Genomic DNA, 16031 nt, shown 5'->3' on the forward strand with positions numbered 1-16031 from the left:
CACACACACACACACACACACACACACACACACACACACACAAAATAAAGATTTTAAGCATAACTTTTGCAGTGCAGTGGCTCTAAAATTAATGTATTTGTGTGACTCCTATCTAACAATCACAATTCACTGTTTAATGTTTGAAATATTTTCATGAAGCATGACTTTCTTATCTATTAAGAATCTACAAGGATACCATTATTTACAATGGTTTACATGTTTGAGTAGCTATAGATTATTTTGAGAGTTAAATATATGCATATACACAAAGCAATTAAACCCAACATACTTAAAACACAGAAGAAAATACGCTGAAATATACAATAGATTGTTACAGTTTTATAGATCTTGTGGTGATTAATCTCAGTGATTCACTTGATAAGGTATAAAATCAATTTGGAGATGGGTTTCTGAGCATTCTTATGAGGAGACAATCTTGACTGAGTTGACTGAAGTGGCAAGACCTGACCACTGTGGATGGCATCATTCCTTGGGATGAGAACTAGGATCTACATAAATAGAGAAAGTGAGCTGTACTCAGAAATCCACGGCCCTCTGAATCCTGAGGATGGATGCCACATGACCAGCTCCTCTAAGCACTGGCTGCTCCAACTCCTCTGCCTTTGAAAGAAAGATGAAATTTCAAGACATGTAAGTCATATAAAGTACTCAAAAATTGCTGGTTGTTTGTGAGCCTAGAGGCTGCCTGGGGCTGAGAAAAAAGAAAAACAAACCTGGATATGCCCCCGTAGTTAAAACATTCCGGGGAACAGCTTGACCATAAGATAAAGAGCAATGTAAAGACATAACAGGGCTATCTGAACTGAGTCAACAACTCACAGAACTCTGACACCCTGCACGTACATGTAATTTTTCTGCTGATGTTTGAATAAGCCAATAGTGTGTCGCTATGCTGAATTCCACACCCCTAAGCCCCTTACCCCATAAAAACCCCTAGCTTTCGAGCCTCGTTGGCCGACATCTGTTATCTCCTGTGTGGGATGCATGTGGTCCGGAGCTCCGTAATTAAATGACCTCATGTAATTACATCAAGATGGTCCTTATTGATTTTTTTGGGTGCACGCCGAATCCGGAATTGAGTGGGGGTTTCCCCACTAGGTTCTATCACAAGACTCTTGCAATGTGAGCTGAAATAACCCCCATCTCCCTCGACTGCTTTTGTTGTAATGTTTTATCAAAGCAACGGGAAAAGAAAGTAGCCCAGCGTTTAATTTATCAGCAGTAAATGTTACTGGTAATGTACTTTCTTTTTTTATTGCTGGCTATCAAGGCTAAGTCCTCACACACTCTAGACAAGTACTCTTCTTCCAAGTTGCCCTTCCTTGCCTTGTATAATTTTTATACATTTCTATGGCATTTCTCCCCATCTCCCCGTATGTCTATTTATCCTTTAAGAATCTTCTTTCGGCTCAGGGCCCCGGTTGCGGCGCGCGCGAGCGCCCGGCCTGCTGCGGGCCATGGACGAAGCGGGCGCCTTTGGGCGCCGCCGGCCCTTTCCCGGAGCGCAGCGGCGGCGCTGGTGGCGGCGGCAGCAGCAGCAGAGGAGGCGGCAGCGCTGGTGGCCCGGCCGCAGCGAGGGCGAGGGCGCCGGCCGCACTGCCATGGGCCTAGTCGGGCTGCAGGAGAACGTGTTTGCTGGGCAGTCAAAGATCTATGTAGCAGTCGCTAAGCAAGCCCTGAAAAAGCCCCTCAAGGGCAAGCAGGTCTCTCGGAAATCCCAGCAGAATAGAAAACTCACCGATTTCTACCCTGTGCGGAGGAGCTCCCTGAAGAGCAAAGCTGAGCTGCAGTCTGAGGGAAGGAAGAAAATAGACTGATTGAGAGCGGGAAGAAAAAGGCGTGAAGATCGATCTAATTGATGGGAAAGGCGGGGGTGTCGCTATCAAGCAGTTCTCCGAGAAGACTTTGTGGTAGAATACCATGGGGACCTCATTGAAATCACCAATGCCAAGGAGTGGGAGGCTCTGTACGCACAGGACCCCTCCACGGGCTGCTACATGTTCTATTTTCAGTATCTGAGTAAAACCTACTGCGTGGATGCCACTCCAGAAACGAACCGCCTGGAGAGACTCATCAATCACAGTAAGTGTGGGAACTGCCAGACCAAACTGCAGGACATCGATGGCGTGCCTCACTTCATCCTCATCGCCTCCCCTCCGAGACATCTCAGCTGGGGAGGAGCCCCTGTATGACTATGGGGACCGAAGTGCAAGGCCTCCATCAAAGCCTACCCTTGGCTGAAGCACTAACCACGTGGCCTCCCTGCCTCCCTGCCACCCTGCCTCCTTCAAAGGACAAAGTGCCCTCAAAGGGAAATGAATTTTTTACACACACACACACTTACTCTTAGCTAATTACTTCAAATGTTTTTTAAAAGTATATTAAAGATGCCTTTTCATGTAGTATTTAAATATCTGTTACAGGTTTCCAAGGTGGACTTGAACAGATGCCCTTATATTACCAAAACTTTTATATTCTAGTTATTTTTGTACCTTTTTGCATACAAGCTGAACATTTGTGCTTCCCGTGCAGTGTAAGACTCTGCACAGGTTTTAGAGAATGGTGTTGAATATGAACTGGGAAGCTGGGCCTCTGCTTTCTCCAAAGTTAACTGAGACCGGGGCTCGGAGGCCCGGCCAGGAAAAAAGACCTCTTCCACAGGCTTACGTCTTTTCCAGGCACCTTGAAGCAACAGGGTAGACAGTCAGACTAGAGGCGGGCTGGGAAAAGCACTGTTCTCCTGCTCAAGAAGGGCAGGTCTCCTGAAACTGCATTAATTCTTTATAGAAATGTGAACACTGAATTTATTTTAAAAAATAATAAAAACAAAACATTTTTTAAAAATAAAAAAAAATGGAAAAGAAAAACCCACAGAAAACAACTTAACGGGTATATAGGTTTTGAAGGGAGTGAAATTAATGTGGTTTTCTTTTCTTCTGGGGTTTATTATTATTTTTTGGCTTGGCTGGCTGGTTTGTGTAGAGAAGATTTGAGATGGTACTCTATTCTAATCAAAAGTGAGATTTTGTAGTGGGACCGGAAATTACTAAGCCCACCCCCCCCTCCCCAACCCCAGTTCTGCTGCACGGGAAGTTCTCTACCTGCTGTCAAGGCTGAACTCCTGGTATCCCGTGAAGATGCTGTCAGCTGTCAGTCTAGCACCCCTGAGCATCAGGCACCAGACACCTGATGTGCTTGGCACTAGGGTACCTGGCAGCCGAGAACCAGGATGATGCTTCAGTTTTGACCTGTGAGAGCAAGAGTAGGTGGCTTCCTTCTCCCTCCCTGGGGAGAACTCACCATTCGCCTTCAGTCCAGGGGCCTGGGGTTCAGGAGCCAGGTATAAGAAACTACCCTTGTCCCCGACACCCCCATCTCCCAGGCTCATGATGGTGCTACCCGCACCCTTTGCTAGCCCAGTCAGTGGTCAGACTTGGAGGAGGATCTGACAGGAGGGTGTAACTGTGAGATAAAAATGTCTTGGTTGTACCTGTTTGTGGCTTAGCTTTGTATTTAAATACAAAAAAAAAAAAAAAAAGGAAATAAACTTGAAACTTATTTGTCATCTTAAGAATAAAGCTAAATAAATAAATAAATAAATAAACAAACAAACAAATAAATAAATAAATAAAAATATTTATTGCCAGGCAAAAATAAAAAGATCTTCTTTCCCTCTACCATTTTGGTTTTTTTTTTCTCCAAAATGGCCTTTTGTTTTCTTTTTGACATTCTTTTCTTTCTATGCCCAATTTACCCAAATGATAGAAGCATTTATGTCTCTGTTTGGTAGTCTTATCTGAGTTCCAATGTCAATATCTAAAGGGATGCATATATCCTTTGAACACTTTAGTGATAAGTCATATGCAGCATGACCAAAGCAGATCTCATTTCAAACCCTCTCCACCCTCCTCCCTCATCTACTCTGCTTGTCTTCGGTTTCCTTTCCAGTAAATTATAGCACTATACTTCCATTACTTTACTTTCTGCAATTGTGTAATTTCTCTTCTCTATATGACCTGGGTCAAGTCATGATCTCTCTTTGTGACATGTTCTCTTTCTCTTTCCTGTCTGTTCACCATTTCATCACAAGCAATTATTTTTAGTAAAAGAAAATGGACAAGCCATCTTTGGCTTAAAACTCTAAAATGCTTAAGGATAACTCTCAGGGTAACAGGAGAAAAAAAGTATTATAATCACAATACTGAGTCAGGAGGTTTACTAGGAGTTGGAGTCCAGTGTAGGCTTCAGAGTGACGCTCTGTGTCTAAACATAAGAGAAGGAGCGAGATAGATGGCTCAGGGAATAAGAGTACAGGTCTCTCTTAGAGAGGATCTGTTATGTCCCAGCAATCTCAGGGTAGATTGAAACCATCCATAATTTCAGTGCTGAGAAGAGATCCCAGGTTCCTCAGCAAGATCAACAAGTGACCTTAACAACTGAGCAATCTCCCCACACCATTGCAACCATTTATTCATTCATTTATTTATTTACTAAATGAAGAACTTTCATTCTTTAGGTATCTATAAAAAAATTAAGGAATGAATTTTAATTGTAACACCTACATCATTGTATACTTTTTCCTCATTTTTTTCTTTTAAAGGATACACTTGACACCAAATAGGGTTCCCTGAGCCTGCCTTCAGAGGCGCGGCAAGGGAGGAGGCCTGGGCCTGAGGACCACAAGCAGCTATGGATCTGTCTATGGGTGGGCGGGAGCACAAGGCCCCTCCCTGGCCCAGTGCGGGCAGAGGCATGAGTGGGGCGGGCGAGCCCTCCACTCCCTCCCCATGGCCAGGAGCAGGCCACAGAGGCAGCAACTGAGTAGACAGGCTCAGGGCTCAGCGGCCCAGAACCCGGGGCCCTGGGGAAGACGAGCGCACTCCTAGAGCAGAAGGAGCAGTAGGAGAGGCTGCAGGAGGCAGAGGCCTTAGGGGATGTTCGGGAGGTGCAGAAACTGGTGGAGAGCAGGGTGGATGTGAACTCCCAAAATGAGGTCAATGGCTGGACCTGTTTACACTGGGCATATAAGCACAACCGTGGACAGGTGGTGTCCTACCTGCTACAGTCAGGAGCTGACAGAGAGATTCTTACAACAAAAGGAGAAATGTGGGTACAGTTAACATCAAGGAGAGAAATCAGGAAGATTATGGGAGTGGAAGAAGCTGATGATGATGAAGCTATCCCCCAGCTGAAGCAGGAATCAGAATGCCCCCCCTTTTTTTTTAAACTATCTGGCCAACCCAGCCTTCCCTTTTATCTCCACCCCTGCAACAGAAGACTCCACCCAATTGCAGAATGGGGGCCCCTCCCCACCTCCAGTGTCACCTCCTGCAGATGGCTCACCTCCATTGCTTCCCACCACAGAACCCCTCTGCTAGGGGCCTTTCCTAGGAACCACAGCTCTTTGGCACTGGTCCAGAATGGCGATATTTCTGCCCCCTCTGACATACTTAGAACACCAGAAAGCACAAAACCTGGTCCTCTCTGTCAGCCACCAGTGGGTCAGAACTGCTCCCTGTTCACTGTCCCATCCAAGCCCCCGGGTGTCTCTGGAGCCTCAGAATGGATGTATGTAGGCCCAGCGCCAGCATTCCAGCCATTTTTCTTCACCAGAGCATTTCCATTTAATATGCAAGAGCTGGTACTCAAGGTGAGGATTCAGAATCCATCTCTTCGTGAAAATGACTTCATTGAAATTGAACTGGATCGACAGAAACTCACCAAGACCTGCCCAGAATGAGTGGCTGTGAGCTGGGTGTTAATCCAGACCAAGTGGAAAAGATAAGAAAGTTAACCAACAAACACTCTGTTAAGAAAGGAAAAAGATTTGGGGGGGGGCGGGGGGCGGGAGGACAAAGATGTTGCCAGACTCCAGGGCTTCCAGCAGCTGGAACTGGTTCTGATGATAGGTGAAAACAATTTTCTGTTTAGAAAAGCTGCATCCACACTGACTGAGAGTCCTTGCTACAACCAGAGCTTCAAAACTGACGTACTAAAGCAGCAGGGACTTTATCACTGAGTATTGTGATAGTATGTCACAATACTGGACCTCTGGACCAAAGGACAAGCCGTTGATCCCAAAGCCCACCAGGGACTACGGTGCCATCGCATAGTGTTCACTAACACCCCGCCTCAGCAGGCAGGAGCCCCGGCCCCCAGCAGCGGTGCCACTCTTCCAAGCCTCTTGGTGCACAGTAAACTATTGCTGAATCTTTCAGCAGCTGGGAAGTCGTCTTGAGAGGCCGAAGGCGAAGGAACGAGAGCCAATGTTCAACGCGCAGAATGTAGAGAGTTGTCGAAGCAGAAGCTGAGAGCGCAGACCTGTTTCTACCCACTCCTGTTGACAGTGCGCCTGAAGGGCCTGGCGCACTTCTCTTAGTGTTGCATGTTCGTGACCACTCAAGAAATTTTGAATTGACGAGGGAGGAAGACTGGGGAAAGAAAGAAAGAAAGCACAGGTACTGTACAGAGGGATTCCAGTGTGACCTGTGGCTATGAGCTTTCATATAGCATAAATTATAAATGTTACTCAGGTTTAAAGTATTTGAAATATAGTTACCTAATTGTAAATAGGCCAACCAAAAGAGCGTCCCCTCCCCAAGTTTTCTTTTATGACCACTCATGACTTTTTTTGTTTTTATGACTGTCTCAGCAGTCATCTTCGCATCTGCTCCCCTCCACAGTCACTAGAGGGCCCTCTGATGCCCTCTAAAGGAGCCACCACCCTGCTCCAAGGCCACTCCTTGTTACCCTGTGTAATTGCACCATTCATGAAGAGCACAGGCTCTGCTGGACAAGGCTCCCATCACTCTCACTTCCACCAGGAACAAAGAGCAGCTTTTGAGCCCAGACTTGTTGCTGGTTTAAAGGTTATCGTGGGACACTGAACTAAAGGAGTTAGCATCTTTATTTTTGTATCAAAGATAAAGGTTATTTTGGAAATCATTAGGGTTTTTACATAACTCTGAAATCTGTGTAGCTTTTATAAACAAATTGTTCAATCTGAGGAATTCCCCATTACCTCCACAGTCAGTTGTGAGGGCCTGATTAGACTCTGGAGCGTGATGTACGAATCTTCTCCAAGAGTGCACTCAAGAGCTTCCCCTCCTCAGCATCATTAAAGATGAAAAGCCATCTCGGTTTGCTTGACTTTAGATAGAACCTGGTGCACACACAGAGGAGCAGGAGAGCAGGGCTGGAGCAGGTGTTGACGGGATCCCTGCTGTCTTAAGCTTTTCCCCCATAGTGCCTATAGTTTCCAAAGAAACTTAACTTCCTGGGTATTAACTTAATATTATTAGAACACTGCAGTTGACTGAAAACCTGCAGATGCACTGGAAGAGAACCTTGTGCTGAGGTAATGGCCTCCCACTGCTTCCTGAGTACTGAAATGAGCTTAAGGTGTTCTTCAAAGCCAGTGTCATGGGGTCACTGTGAGGTGACTGCATGGTACCTGCTCCTGACACAGCTGGTGACTTCCCTTCCACCTCCGGGGGATCTGACACCTCAGTCAGATTAATAGCAGTGGAAAGCTAGAGAAAGCCTTTGTGAACAGTCTGCCTACACTCCTGAAGGATGATAAACTCTAGGACATGCTGGACGTGAATCAAAGGGAAGCCCTAAGTCTGTGACCCCCTAAGTCTCAAGTGAAGCTGCGATTACTAATGAATCCATTTGATGACTAGATGGAACACAGAGCAGGCATGGTCAGAAGCTTCATTATTCTGGTTCCCATCAGTGTTCACAGTTGGTAAGAAAACTAGCAAGGAATCAACTGCATGCACCAAATCCCAAGACAGAGTCTCAGGTCTTTAGTCTCTTCCACGGGCATTGCTAGTTTAAGTCCCAAACCCAGGGAATACTGGCACTTAGAAAAAAGAAGGTTTCCACTGTTCTTTTAAAATAAGCATTTAAGATAAAAGCTGACAGTTCGCACGAACAGAAGGAAAAAAAAGATTAGGTAATGCTAAAACAAATGCTAATAATTTAGTGTAATGTACAAAAATCACACTTTTACTTAAGTGTGCTTTAAGAAAGAGTACAAACTATTCACATAACTATACACCTTGTCCTTGACTTCTTCTTCTTCTTTTTCCCATCTTTGCTCATCTTTTCTTTATGTTTTCGAATTTCTCAGACTAATGTATAGAAGGCATCGTCAACACCCTGTCTTGTCTTTGCTGAGGTCTCAATGAACGGAATCCCGTAACTCCTTGCTAACTCCTGAGCCTGTTTCGTGTCTACTGTTCTAGAAGGCAAATCACACTTATTCCCTACCAGAACCATAGGCACATCTTCAGAGTCCTTTACTCTTTTAATTTGTTCTCTATAATGGTGAATATCTTCAAATGATTTAGTATTACTTATGGCAAATACACAAAGAAAGCCCTCCCCAGTTCTCATGCACTGGTCCCTCATTGCACTGTACTCCTCTTGACCTGCTGTGTCTAGAATATCCAAGACACAGGTTTCTCCATTAATTACTACTTGTTTCCTGTAGGAGTCCTCTATCGTCGGATCATATTCATCCACAAAGTGATTCTGAATTAGCTGTATCGTCAAGGCACTCTTGCCTATGCCACCAGCTCCAACTACCACAAGTTTATACTCAGTCATTTTCAGCAGGCCTCTCTCCGCGCTGCGGAGCCGCCGCGCCTCAGGCTCCCGCCGCGCTCGCTCCGGGTCCGAAATGGCGCGGGAGCGGGACTCCGGGCCGGGCCGGCGCCGCCTTCCCCTGCCGTCTCAGCCGCCGCCACAGCGGCCGCCGCCTGCCGAATCGAGCCCGGAGTGCCTCCCTGGCCTATTTTAAGTATATGTTCCATGTAACTTAGAAGAGACTTTATATTGCTGTTCTTGAATGGCACAGCCTTGGATGTTGATCATGGCCAGCTGACTTACAGTTGTGCTCACCTCAGCTATCTGCTTTGTGATTATCAGTCATACAACTGCCTATCTCTGGTGAAGGGCGCACCATCTCTTCCCCCCTGCAGTTTTATTGTTCTGCCCTCATGTGTATGGAGGCTCCATTGTTATAAAGTGTCCATAAGGATCACTGTACCTATCCTTGAAGAACTGACTGCTATCAAATGCACTATTCCTCTTTATTACTTCTACATTTCTTTCCTCTAAAGAATGCTGTATAAAAACAAATAAAACTATTCTTCTTTTCCTCTATTACCACAATATAGCTTTCCTTGTACTTTTAACTTTCTCTTTGTTGCCTCATGAATGGGATATTGCTTAAATTAAGGAATATGTCCTTTATTACCAGGTGGTGGTGGTACAAGTCTTCAAGCCCAGCATGTCAGAGGCAGAGGCAGGCGAATCTCTGAGTTTGAGGCCAGCTAGCTCCATCTGTGGAGTGAACTCCAGGATGGCCATGACTACACAGAGAAACTTGTGTCAAGGAAAAGAAAAAGAATTAAAAATCAATAAAAAGGGCTGGTGAGATGGCTCAGTGGGTAAGAGCACCCGACTGCTCTTCTGAAGGTCCGGAGTTCAAATCCCAGCAACCACATGGTGGCTCACAACCATATAATAAGGAGATCTGAGTGAGTGTCTGAAGACAGCTACAGTGTACTTACATATAATAAATAAATAAATCTTTAAAAAAATGAAAAAAGAAAAATGTTTAAAAAAATCAATAAAAAGCCAAACCCAAAACAAAACAAAAATGTCACTTATTTCCAGTGCATGCATGAAATTTAAATTGAATATCAACACTGCATGTTTATTTATATAACAGCATTATAAAATTAGAACGAAAATCTACCTAACAATCTACCTAGCATCTTAGGAGAAAAAAGTTGCTGAAAATTCAAGCAGCAGAAGAGGGCAGTAAAACTCAACAGAATGTTCTCGTAGGTGTTAGTACATTTCCTTATTCTCCTTTTTTAGAATCTCAAAAATCTTTCATATACTAACAAAATATATTTTCTATAACAGACACTTAAATATGTGCCCAAATGTACAGAGAAACACCAAAATTCCTCACAGTTCATCACTACACTTGCTATATAATAAACATCTTATTAAGGAGCCTCATTACCATTGTGCTTTGCCATAGAGAACAGTTTGAACCATCTTGATTTGGTTTGGGACAGTTAATATTCCCCTGTAACCAGTATTCCAATTGTGCCTGTACAGTGTGCCCTGGCATCCCAGACTTCTCAAAAGCAGCCAATTACAAGATACTTTTCCCTTATGTCCTTATTTGGACTTCCTTTCAAAACTGCTCTTGTCCTCCAGGTCTAAGTTTCTTCCTGAGTTCTCCTGTCATTCCATAGTATATGGAGCTCTCCTTACATTTGAGGTTACAGATTAAATCAAACAACTGAACCATACAGATGATTTAATTGCATTTCCTCTATGATTATGTTTAATGTCTTTAAATGTCAAGTAGTCTGAAGGTGATTATTCTCTATGCCCTGTTTTCCCCCTCACTTTGATTTTGTAATGTTTTCTTTTTTCTTTTAGTTTTTGTGAGACAGGATTTCTCTGTGTATAGCTGGCTGTCCTGAAACTTGCTCTGTGGACCAGGGAAGCCCCAGAGATCTGCTTAGACTCCTTCATGGTCGATTTGATTCCCCCATTTGGATTTCTCTCCTTTCATTTTTGTTTTGTTTTGTTCTGTTTTGTTTTGAGCAGGGGTCGTGCTGTGTTACCCCGCCTGCTTCAAACCATTTTCCTGACTCAACTTTCCTGAGAATATAGTGTAATTTCACATTCTGTGTCATTTTTTTAATACATCCATGCCAAGAATATACAATTTAGTTGAATTTTTCTAGTTTCCTCCTTTTCTTTTTCTTTTTTTTTTTTTTTTTTATGGTGAAAAAAAAGTGTATACTTAGAATTAGCCATCTGGACTCAGTTTAGATGATCCCAATCTTGTTGGCAACATGTAGGGCATCATAATCAGGAGCCAAGCGAACATATGCCTTCTTCTCTCCGTCGGGCCTTATCAGGGTATTGACTTTGGCCACATCAATGTCATAGAGTTTCTTGACAGCCTGTTTGATCTGATGGTTGTTGGCCTTGACATCCACAATGAACACAAGAATGTTGTCCTCTATTTTCTTCATGGCTGACTCAGTGGTCAGTGGGAATTTGATGCGCTGAAAGCGAAGAAGGAAGCTCCTACCCCTCCCAAAGCCGAAGCCAAAGCGAAGGCCTTGAAAGCTAAGAAAGCAGTGCTGAAAGGTGTCCACAGCCACAAAAAGAAGAAGATCCGAACGTCACCCACCTTCTGGCGGCCCAAGACCCTGCAGCTCCGGAGGCAGCCAAAATATCCTCGGAAGAGTGCGCCCAGGAGAAACAAGCTTGACCACTACGCTATCCTACTTTTCTTATTTTGCTCCTTTTCGCTACTCCATCCTCACACCCCCTCCACGGCCAACACAAACACAGTAGGAAGATATTCAACACTATCAAAAACATCACCTCTCTAGGCAAATATTTTTTTATCAAACACTGTTTCTAAATGAAGTGAATTTTTTAAAGGTTAGCGAGAATAAGGCTAGTTATGGAAAAATAGCTATTACCTTTTGATCTGTTGCCATAACATACCTTCATGTAAACATGGACAGAAAAAGTTTTTAAAAGGTACATTTGAAAACGTCCCGCCAAAAGAGTTGCTGATCAAAATGATAAAGCTATGCAACAGCAGGGGGAAAATACCTTAAAGCAATGCTGTGGACACTTAGCATCTGTCCCTGGGAAAGGCGAGTGCCCGGGGCTCCTGGAACTGCAGAACCCGGAGGGCAGTTCCATGAAAGACTTCAACCTAATTCCACCAGTACAGATGTGGACCCTGACAGAGGACACTCATTTCATTAAAAATAGAAGAAATTAAATAAACCGGTAGCTGTGTGTGTGCTCTGAGCAGGGAGCACTACAGACTGTGCCCCAGTGGAGTGAGGGAAGGGGATTTCCTTAGTTAGGACCTCAGATCCTGGAAGGGGAAGCTGTGACACTCTTGAGCTTCTAGGCCCCCACTGGATGCTGGACTGGGAGGAAACCAGAAACCCCAAAGATAGCCAGACTGGGCACAAACACAGTGAACCATAGGGCGCCTGGAGAGGGAGGTACAGCTCTCTTGGCACCATTACCTAGGGCAGCCAAGGGCAGCTTCTGGGATTGATTCATCTCTCATTTGCCTGGGTAAAAGTCTACCTCAGCGGTTCTTGAGCAACTCATTGAAGCTTCCGGGAAAAGTTGGTGGGGATGAGGAAAGCGGAGGCTGAAAAACACAGCCACCAAAAAAAAAAAAAAAAAAAAAAAAAAAAAAAAAAAAAAAAAAAAAAAAAAAAAAAAAAGTCAGTTGAGTCAGCTTTACATACTTAAAGCAAGGTTCTCCCCATTAGCAGCCAGTTGTCAAACTGCAAGCTAAGAGCTTCAGGAGTCAATCTGGATTCTGCTCAGGAAGGAACTCAGCACTGAGTCCTGCCAGCTCCTCTGCCACCACAGCTGCCACCTCTGAGATGCTCTTTAGAGCTGTGCTGCTCTGTGCCGCCCTGGCACTCAGCCAGGCAGCTGAGTTGAGCCCCGAGGCTCCCTTGGACTCCTTAGACTCAGAACTCTTTCTTTAAAAAAAAAAAAAAAAATTATGGAACACTTCAGGAATTTGCCTGTCATTCTTTCGCAGGGGCCCTGCTAATCTTCTCTGTATCATTCCAATTTTAGTATATGTGCTGCCAAAGTGAGCACTCAGACCCCCTTTCTAGCAGTGTGGGACTGGCTGTGTATTGGCAAAGATCCTGGACTGCTTAAGTCCTGAGGAACTGCAACCCACTTTCAGGTTTCTCATTTGCTAAAAACCAATAGGCTTACAGGTTGTCATTATGGTTAGACAATCTGATCGATACTTGTGAAAAGCATGTGTGTGGGCAACTGAACAATAGTGGTTGCTTTGAATACCTGTTGGAGCTCTTCTACCCACAGAAAAATCCAGAATACATATTTAAAAGTATATTCAAAATGTTAAAACTTGACTGTTTTAATTTGATTTTCTTTACACTAAATTTTGACAAATGTCGATCCATTTTAATATTTAAAGGGATACTTAATAATTCTAGTCCGTGTGTCCAAGTTATTTTGAGCATTAACGTTGGTAATGCGAACTATGAAGTTAGGTCCTCTGTGTTTCTTGCTTAAGAATACAAAGTTGCTTGCTATTTTCACATTACAATCATTTGATGAGACAGCCTAAATTAAAATAAAGACCTTTTTTTTTTTCTGGGTCTACCTGTGTATTTGTCAAACTTATTTTAAAGTTGACCTATAGTGACAGAATTAAATCCTTAAGTTAAGATGAGGACAACCAAGAGTAACTGAGAGGATATCTTATTTTTTTAATGTAGCAAATCCTTGCTGTTCCAATCCATGTCAAAACCGCGGGGAATATATGAGCATAGGATTTGACCAGTGTAAGTGTGACTGTACCTGGACTGGATTCTGCGGTGAAAACTGTACTATACGTAAGTTTTTCTTCTCACTTCTTTTTGGTAACAGCAATCACAGTTGAGAAGAAATAATAACATCTATAGAGTTTTATTTTGCATATCGAATGAGCCTGTATTCGTTAATTCCTTATCTATTCAATTCATATTGTCTGGACATACATGAGGTAACCAGGAAAAAAGAGCCTTGTTTGGCGATTTATTTTTCCTAGGTAATACTTTTGCTGGGCTTGAAAATGGCTTTAAAAGAAAGTCTGGGCCCCCCTGGCTTCTTTGAGTCCTCTGGGCGGGAGGGGAAGATGTTGGTCGCCTGTGTTGGGCTGTTCAAAGGGTGGGGTTGAGACCAAGCTCACGGGGTCAGTGATATAGGCTGCCTGCCTGGCCAGTCTTGGGGCACAGACCAAGGGTTCTGGGGCGTGGGCGGGTCGGAGGCCTGTCCTAGGTCCGTGGTGGCACAATGAAGATGAGGGGCCCTGTCCCAGGGCCCAAGATGGGATCTCAGGTAAACCGAGGGCTTGCCACTGGCCCTTCTCGCCTGCCGCACCGGGGAGGTGGAGCATGAGTGCATGCTTTGGGACCTGAAAGATGGTGAACTATGCCTGAGCAGGGCAAAGCCAGGGAAGGCTCTGGTGGAGGTTCATGGCGGTCCTGGCTTGCAGGTTGGTCGTCCGACCTGGCTGTAGGGGCGAGGGGCGAGCCATCTGGTGGCTGGTTCCCTCTGAGGTTTCCCTAAGGATGGCTGGCGCTTTCACACTAGACTGGGGGCCCACAGTTTTGTCCGGTGGAGCGGGTGATTGGAGGTCTTGGGGCGAAGACGTTGATATCAACCTATTCTCAGACTTTGCATGGGTGGGAGGCCCGGCTCGCTGACGTGCAGACGGGCGTGGAGTGCGAGTGCATCATGGGCCACTTTTGGCGAGCAGAGCTGGCGTTAAGGGACGTGCCGAGCGCTGGGTTGAGGCGAGCTATATCTACATTCATCTGACCGAGAAATGGTGTTGGTTGGCGTGGATGGCAGGACCGTGGCCATGAGGCTCACATGCTTAATTGGCTAGCCCTGGGGATGGATGGTGCTGGAGCTTCGGGGCCCATGCCCGGCCATCACTGGCAGTCGGAGTGGCCCAGGGTGCGCATCTCTCGGGGTTCGGAGTGCTGGGTGTCGGCTCCGGTCGGCTCCCCCACCTCTGCGCATCAGATTTCGCCCCCCGCAGAGTCAGGGCCGCCAGAAGCTGTGCTGAGAAGAGTGGGAGGCCCCTGCAGTGAGCCTTGAAGTCTAGGGCGCTGGCCCAGGTGGAGCCACTGCAGTTCCAGATTTTGGTGGTGGTAGCAGGTATTCAAACCAGAACTTTGAAGGCCGAGGTGGAGAGGGGTTCCATGTGAACAGCAGTTGAACATGGGTCAGTCTGTCCTGAGAGATGGGCGAGTGCCATTCCGAAGGGACAGACAGCAGGCCATCCCGGAGAGTCCGGGGGGGGGGGGGCGCCAGGGTAGAGTTATCTTTTCTTTGTGAAGGGTAGGGCGCCCTGGACTGGATTGGCCCCTAGAGAGGGGCCTTGCCTTGGAAAGGGTTGCTGTTCAGGCCTTACAGGTGAGCTCTTGCTGGCACTTGAAAATTCTGGGGAGAGGGTGTGGATCTCGCGCCTGGCCTTACCCAGGTCTGCAGCAGGACTCCAGGGTGAAGAGCCTCTGACATATTGGAACAATGTAGGTTGGGGAGGTCGGCAAGCCGGAATCTTAGCTTCGGGATGGGGATTGGTTCTGAGGGCTGTGTCGATCTAGCTGGGGACTGAAGCAGGGCTGGGCGTGCTCCGCCGTCCCCTCCCACACCCATGGAAAAACCCTCCTTTCCTCCAGGGTCAGCCCTCCCCTTTCTCTTCAGGGCCCTGTTGTCCCCCGCGTAGTCGCGTCCACTTTTCGCATTTGTCCGTTCCTTCTCCTTGCGGCGGGGATGGGGGTGAGCGCGGCGGGGGCTCCGGAGCGGCGGGTCCAACCCGCTGCGGTCCGGAGATAGAGGAACCAGTAGCCCGGGTGGGGGTGGGGGGGGCGGTAGTGGTGGCGGTGGACACTCCAGGAGCTGCCGCACTGGCAACTCTGTACGAGAGTCCCGCACTTCCAGTGGATCGCGCCAGCTGTGGCGTGCTTGGCGGTCGCTCCCCGGGAGCCAGGCTGGTGCTGCCAAGGGCCCCGGCCTCCCCTCCCCTGACTGAGCAGCGGGGCGCTGGTGGGGGGGTGTTCTTTCCCCCTCCCGCCGTCTCCCAAGTGAGGGGGCGTCCGGGGAGCCTGGCGTTGGTGTTAACTACCCCCACCCTACTCACACACCGCCAGCCACGGTTTTCCAGGTGACCACTCCCCTAGGCCAGCTCCTAGCAGAGAAGACAGAAACTTCCCCTGCAGCAGAAGGGCAAAAGCTCCCTTGATCTTGATTTTCAGTAGGAATACAGACCAGGAAAGCTGGGCCTCAGGATCCTTCTGACCTTTTGGGTTTTAGGCAGGAGGTGTCAGAAAAGTTACCACAGGGATAACTGGCTTGTGGAGGCCAAGCTTTCATAGGGA

The 16031-nt window shown here is 46.3% G+C and overlaps 2 protein-coding genes, 1 non-coding gene and 3 pseudogenes across 3 annotated transcripts in view; 3 read left to right on the forward strand and 3 right to left on the reverse strand.

Annotated features, from left to right (window-relative positions):
* Positions 1-1478: 1478 nt before the first annotated feature.
* On the forward strand, positions 1479-2270 carry LOC110288095 (annotated as a pseudogene).
* A 940-nt stretch (positions 2271-3210) lies between these two features.
* LOC110288091 lies at positions 3211-6017 on the forward strand (annotated as a pseudogene).
* A 2137-nt stretch (positions 6018-8154) lies between these two features.
* LOC110288094 lies at positions 8155-8686 on the reverse strand (annotated as a pseudogene).
* A 3814-nt stretch (positions 8687-12500) lies between these two features.
* Positions 12501-16031, forward strand: part of LOC110288092 (prostaglandin G/H synthase 2-like) — a gene marked incomplete at its 3' end in the record, with an annotated part of 24662 nt that continues 21131 nt past the window's right edge. Inside the window, exons 1-2 of the mRNA XM_021154540.1 lie at positions 12501-12546; positions 13374-13496. Coding sequence (XP_021010199.1) covers positions 12501-12546; positions 13374-13496 — 169 coding nt within the window. The remainder of the gene's footprint in view (positions 12547-13373; positions 13497-16031) is intronic.
* On the reverse strand, positions 12620-12726 carry LOC115030293. Its single transcript, XR_003835880.1, has one exon. It is a non-coding gene; the product is annotated as a U6 spliceosomal RNA (small nuclear RNA).
* The window catches only part of LOC110288093 (prostaglandin G/H synthase 2-like), a 13465-nt gene continuing 12494 nt past the window's right edge, over positions 15061-16031 (reverse strand). The window contains exon 6 of the mRNA XM_021154541.1: positions 15061-15569. Within this exon, the coding sequence (XP_021010200.1) occupies positions 15061-15569 (509 nt within the window). The remainder of the gene's footprint in view (positions 15570-16031) is intronic.

The sequence above is a fragment of the Mus caroli genome, unplaced genomic scaffold, assembly GCF_900094665.2.
Source record: "Mus caroli unplaced genomic scaffold, CAROLI_EIJ_v1.1 scaffold_6561_1, whole genome shotgun sequence".
NCBI lineage: Eukaryota > Metazoa > Chordata > Mammalia > Rodentia > Muridae > Mus > Mus caroli.